Source organism: Hyaena hyaena, unplaced genomic scaffold (assembly GCF_003009895.1).
Source record: "Hyaena hyaena isolate Hyena2069 unplaced genomic scaffold, ASM300989v1 scaffold_142, whole genome shotgun sequence".
NCBI classification, from domain to species: Eukaryota; Metazoa; Chordata; class Mammalia; order Carnivora; family Hyaenidae; genus Hyaena; species Hyaena hyaena.
In genome coordinates this window covers 795,760-802,239 of record NW_024080774.1, presented here as the reverse complement: position 1 = coordinate 802,239, position 6,480 = coordinate 795,760, and the positions used below count along the sequence as shown (strand labels likewise).

The 6,480-nt window shown below is 45.3% G+C and overlaps 1 protein-coding gene across 1 annotated transcript in view; it reads right to left on the bottom strand.

The window, feature by feature from the left end:
- Nucleotides 1-4,610: 4,610 nt before the first annotated feature.
- Nucleotides 4,611-6,480, bottom strand: part of PNPLA4 (patatin like phospholipase domain containing 4) — a 30,362-nt gene continuing 28,492 nt past the window's right edge. Inside the window, exons 6-7 of the mRNA XM_039238558.1 lie at nucleotides 5,546-5,698; nucleotides 4,611-4,793 (exon numbers count right to left, since the gene is read on the bottom strand). Of these exons, the coding sequence (XP_039094489.1) occupies nucleotides 4,662-4,793; nucleotides 5,546-5,698 (285 nt within the window). The 3' untranslated portion in view covers nucleotides 4,611-4,661. The remainder of the gene's footprint in view (nucleotides 4,794-5,545; nucleotides 5,699-6,480) is intronic.

Here is a 6,480-nt window from a genome sequence, read left to right as displayed (position 1 = left end):
GATTACCTAAAAATAAACTCTTCAAAAAATGTGAAGATGAATCGTCATCCTGAATTTGGGGTGATCCCTACGTCCAGAGACTGGCTTCCTTATTAGGACACAAGAGGACACAGGCACGTGCACAGGGAAGGAGCCCAGGTGAAGATAAGATTTTGCAGCGATGAGACCACAGACAAGAAATGCCGAAGACCTGCCGGAAGCCTCCAGGACGTGGGAGAGAAGCAGGGAGCAGAGTTTTCTTGAGAGCCTCCAGAAGCAACCACCACGGCCAACACCTTGAGCTGTGGATCTGTGGCCTCCTGAACTGTGAAACAAGCTCCTGCTGTTTTCACCCCCACCCAGGTTGTGGCAGCCTTAGGAAACTCACACAGAAGCAGACCCACAATCTTCCATACTTCCAGTGCCATGCGGTCAAAGACTGCCACCAACGGCCCAGACTGCAGGGCAGGCATAAGAGAGGCCCCAGAGAGCTCCCTCACCCTGCCGACCTTGTGAGGACACAGGGAGAAGGTGGCTGTGTGCGATCCAGGAAGCTGGTTCCCAGAAGACTGAATCTGCCAGAGCCTTGACCTTGGCATGCAGCATCCAGAAGTGTGAGAAGTGAATTCCTGCAGTCTCTGAGCCCCTAGCCTGTGGTGTTTTGTCATAGCATCCCAAAGGGCCTACGACACCATGGTGGACGGTAACATGGCCATGATCGTGTTCAGCCAGTGGAAGGAGCGATCGGAAACAGCCAAGTGAAACGGATTCCTACCCCTTGAGGAGGGACCGACGGCGATCACTCCTTTGGATTTAACACCACTGGTATATACTTCAGCTTTAGACTGGTCAGTACAGCTTCATCTCCCAGCTCCACAGCCTCGCCAGGGGCGAAGTTTGGGGGCTTTGGGAAGTGTGCCCATTGCCAAAGTGTTGCCCATGTGACCAAGCCCAGCGATCGAGCACTCCTCTGTCAAATTTTCTCCTTTCCTGAAGCAGCTCCTGGATTTGAAGATGTGTCACCATCAGCCTGTCCAACAGCACTTCTTCCCATCCCAGGTCAGTCATGGTTTGGGTGGGGTGATGGCAGAGGTGTGACCTTGGCTAGCAATAGATATCAATATGTCTTGCGTTGTGACAATAGGAAAGGCACGGACCGTGTGCCCCCCTCAATCATCCCAGCCCTTTCACACTGCTCTTGTGGCCTGAATTCCCTGCACAGCCATTTCCTAGTTGCTCAGGTGAGCGCCATGAGGGTAGGAAGCCACACATATGTCCCCTATGATCTTTGTATGGTTCATGTCCTATCTTTGGACATAGAGCATCTCACTTGACCTGCACCTTCCAGGATGGGGTTGGGCACAATTCTAAATCCATGAACCTCTCAGCCTATAGACCATAGCCTACGAGCCAGGGACCCACCTGCAGCCATGAGCTTGCCCACAGCTGTTAAATCATATGGCAACCCTGATGGGGCCCGTTAGGAGAAGGCTGTGCTCCTGGACTATCTGTTACTGTGTGGCTTTTCAGAAGTGGACAGTACACCGATTTGGCCTTTACTTGGTCCGCCCACAAACATGAATTTGACTATTGCAGCCTAAAGAATATCTGTAAACACGGTAGGTAAAGGAAAACTTCACGGTAAGTAAATGGAAGAACTCAGTAAGTAAATGCATCACCTCTGCGCAGTTAGGATGTACGTGCCCTGGCCTGCTGTATGTCAGGCCTACGCGGGTCTGCGTGCATACGTATGCTGAAGCATCATGTTTTGTCCAAGTAACGTTACCTTATTTCCAGATTAGATGGATATGTGGTTACTGTGAGGAGTGAAGGTCTGCATCTTCACAAACACTCTCTATGGTGTGGGAAAGATTGAATTCTATTTTTGCCCCTCCTTGAGTCAGTCAAGTGCAGGAGACATTATCCTCAGAGGACAAGTGTCAGGAATACATAAATATATGTATCAGCCCTGAGTAAGGACGTGTTTCACTTGTGTCACCAGAGGCAAAATCAAGTGCAAGCTGAGTAATTACATGGTGAGCTCAGCCCAACAAAACTGTCAATCTGCAAATAATGGTAATTAATAATAATTAGTAGTAATTATCAGCAATTACTACTAATCATTAGCAATTATTATTATTGTTGTTTAAAAATATGTCCACTTTTTCTGATCTGCACAGATTGCTTTTCTCCCTGCTTTGAGTTATGTGGATAATTACTTCCAATTTCAGTTTTATTTTGCTATAGCATAGCAATGACTTAGGCAAAAAAAAACGGAAAACCCTGAACTTCCTTAATTATTGGTTCCTCAACTGTAAAATTAATGGACTAGATCCAGAAACTTTCTATGATGAATATTTACAAATACAAAAAAGGAAAGTAATTATACGTGTACCTGTTTTAACCATCGGAAGAAAATTAAGAGCAGAATAACTTAAATCTGCCCGTTTTAAGTGCCCTTATCTGTTGAAACTTGTCATTCAATCCCAGAGCTGCAAGGCTGTGTTTTGCAAGCTTCTGGTATGCACACAATACATCCAATATTGTAAAACCAGAAAGTAATAGTTTTTTTTTTTTTTTTTTTTTAAGTATACTGCTTGTTCCTTTAGAACATTATTTAACTTCAAACCCAAATCTAGTTTCTCTAATTGTCAGTGGAAACACTGGGTTCCCATAGTGAGAAAGCAAATAGTGTTACTGAAAAGAACAGAAAGACTAATGAAATTTTAAATGACAGATTCAAAGGCACCAGGAATCTGGCCCCAACAGGGAACGGGGGGTTTATCAGGCTAACAGTCACAGTAATTACCCCGCGCACACACCAGGATCTGGCCATGAGAGGTTCCCCGGCCTTCCGTACACCCAGGCCACAGTGCTTCCACGTACTGATGTCAGTCATGTTGCACAGCCTGCTTGGAGAGCCTGGTTTCCATCCGTAGGGACGCGTAAGGGTGCATCCTGGCCCGCACTGAGCCTGCTCTGTGACCTGCCTCACGCGGGGACCCGGCGCGGCACCCGGCACGCACGGATTACATTCCACTGCGTCCCGCGGTGTTCCTCAAGGAAGGTACACCCACCAGCATGCCCTCAGACGTAAGTGGTAGGTACAGCAGCTCAGAAGTCTAACACGCTAGACTTTGCTCCCGGGAGGCATCCTAAAGAATTTATTGAAATATCATACAAATGGGATGTTCACGTAAAATGAAAAAGGGTGGGGTGTGGAGAATGAACAGATCTGAAACTGAACTGAAAATCGTCACGTCACTTAGAAAACAGCATACTAAGACAGAACTCCATACTCCGAAGAAGAGTATCGCCATTCTGTAGCAGGTCTCTGGGTAACTCGTAAGAAAAGAAGCCATAATTGGTGTTTATGTGCTAAGAAATGTGTATTTGGGGCTTTTAAGAGCTATAAAGCTGATTTAAAGAATGGTTTAAAATGGTAAAAGAGAAATGCATAACAGTTAAAACATACATTGAAGCTGGTTTGTTTCTAATTGCCTCTTGGTAATTAAGAGTTTGTGCTTAGTAGAGCCCCATAAAAACAGATTTAAGATCTGAGACAATGTCCATGAATTAGTGTAAACCCACATACAAGTCCTCAGTGTGATAGGATAGCCAAAGAACAGAAGACCTAGAATCCAGAACATGGCTTGAAATAATAAATGAATGATTATTTTGGATGTGATTCTTATTTACTAGGCTACTTGGTTGCCTTGGTTCTTCATATTTAGTAGTATATTATCTAAGTTCCTACAGTAGACAGATCCAGTCCATGGACTAATGGCCAAACATCCGGTGAGGTATGGCCTTGTAGGAATAGAGGGGAGAGAGAGAGACGTCAAGACATAGGCAGAAAGAGCTAGAGAGACAGATATAGAGAAATGGAGAGCGGGGAAGAATTATTAAAAAAAAAATTTAATGTTTTATTTATTTCTGAGAGAGAGAGAAAGAGAGAGGCAACGTGACCAGGGGAGGGGCAGAGAGAGGGGGAGACAGAATCAGAAGCAGCTCCAGGTTCTGAGCTATCATAACAGAGCCCGACGCGGGGCTCAAACCCAAGAACTGTGAGATCATGACCCGAGCCAAAGTCGGACGCTTAACCGACTGAGCCACCCAGGCGCCCCAAGGGGAAGAATTATTAATACAGCTTTGGGCTCATAACAGCAAAGCCTCAAAACAGCCTGATGTAAATCACGTTAGCCAGGAGGCTGGGGTGTAAAAGGAGGAAGGTGGGAAGGGAATAAACATCTCCTGAAGAATGAAGAAACCCCTACCTCGTGTCCAGTTCTGCTGGGCTTCTGGGCTCCCATCTCGCATCCACCCCGTACCTACCACCAGGCACAGTCACGACCACCCGTGAGAAGCAGACCTGTGTTCTTCCCACCCCGGTAACACTGCTAAGTCACAGAAAAACCCATGATTCACCTCAAAATCGTGCAGCCACGTTCTGTGTAGGAAGAAAGCACTCATGGTGGTCCTCCGTTTCAACCTTCCATGGTTGATCCGCATTGCTGGCCCTTCTAAATCTTTCAAAGGACATGAAAACTAGTAATCAAGAATCCTGATAGGTTTTTTTTTTTTTTTTAACGGATTTAATTAGAAACATCCATCAAGAACCATGTGGACAAAAATGAAAAAAAATTGTGAAGTCTGTTTTGCATTATAAACGCTGAAGCGTTCTATTCAAACCAATTTTCTTTGTGTAGAAACTTAATGGCGTCATCAAAGCCATGTTGATACAGTGACTCCAGTTTCCTCTTGCCTGGTGGGAAAAGGGCTTGGTTAAGCCTCATCAAGTTTGCCATGGACAGCTGCAATAGAAAAACAAATGGGAGCGATAGGACATTACAGTACACAGACATGTCACCTGAGATTTCTTACCATACATGCAATTAGTGGCTTAAAAAATCAGTAAGAGAAAACCCAACTTGAAAGCTTCACTTCACCCACAGGCTAGATGCGGGTTTCTCGGTCTTGGTGCTAGTGACGTGTGGGGCCAGATACTTGCTTGTGGTGGGGGCTGTCTGCGCATCAGAGGATGCTGGGCACCACTCCTGACCTCCACCTCCTGGATGCCAGGAGCGCCTGGCAGACGTGGGAATCAAACATGCGTCCAGGCATCGCCAGTGTCTCCTAAGTGTAGTATCGCCTCGGGTTGCGAACGATTAGACTACGTTAAGGGAGTCGATATTTTATGTAAGCTGTTCAGTTCAGTCCTAAAATTTTTCTCCAATACGTTCTCACACTCAATTCTCACCATTTGTTTTACACCAATAAATGACCTAGTTTGCAGTTGTACTGAAATCCTTCCCTAAGTTTACTGACCTGAAGAAAAGAGACAGAGAACTTTTCACAAATAGGTGAATAGTGAAAGGTTTGCCTACTCACAACATATCGGTGCACCCGCGTCCAAGTGCATGACAGGTACTGGAAACTATTAAAATCCCGTATTACTGAGAACATGCGATGCGTACATGAGGTTATCAGTGAGCTTCCAGCACTTTGGAAGCGTGTGGAAACTTTTAGGCAAGTATCTCCGAATGTCAGTGAACACGGTACTCACCATTATGTCCTGTTTCGCGATGTTAATGTACAGATCCAGCTGCCCTTTGTCCTGAGGGGAGATGTCCAGTCGTCCACTGAAGGGTGAGATGGCTACCGTTCGGCCGACAGGGAGGATGGGAAGGCTGTTGGTGAGCCCTCCATCCACCCACTTCTGAGGGAAGAAACGGCTCATGTCAACGACACCCGTCCCACATGAAGAAGATGAGCACAGAGTCTTCAACAGGGCTCCTTCCTTCCAGTATCATCAGTGTCTTTGGTATGCTCTTAAATGTCTACTTACGGTGACTGATCTGATTGGTGAGTTTTTTAAATCTTTGTACACAGACCATTTACCCCTATAATGAGAAACTGAAAAGATCAGGAAAGCTCTCCAATTGTTTAAAACCTTTCAGTAGAGTGGCACCCAGGTGGCTCAGTCAGATAAGCGTCCAGCTCTTGGTTTCTGCTCAGGATGCGATCTCATGGTTCTTGAGTTCGAGCCCCACATTGGCTCTGTGCTGACAGTATGGAGCTGACTTGGGATTCTCTCTCTGTGTGTCTCTCTTCGCCCCTCCCCTGCTCTCTCTCTCTCAGAAATAAATAAAGCCTTAAAAAAACGAAAACGTCCAGTTGATTATTTTAATTAAGGTGTACCTTCATTTTTATGATGACAGGGGATGCATAATGTAATAACGTTGGGGCTCACCATTTAATCAAAGTGCAAAGCCAAGTTTAGAGTTGATACTGAATATCCAGCAACACAGGACATTCCAATTTTATTATAACAACTGGACACTGGCATTCTCTGTAGCCAACTTAGAAATAAACAGAACAACCAGAAATCCTCTTATTCCAAACTGGCTCTTGAGTTTAAGACATGAGGTTTTTATTTAATTTTTTTTTTTTTAGATTTTTTAAGTTTGTTTGGTTGTTTTGAGAGAGAGAGCATGAGCA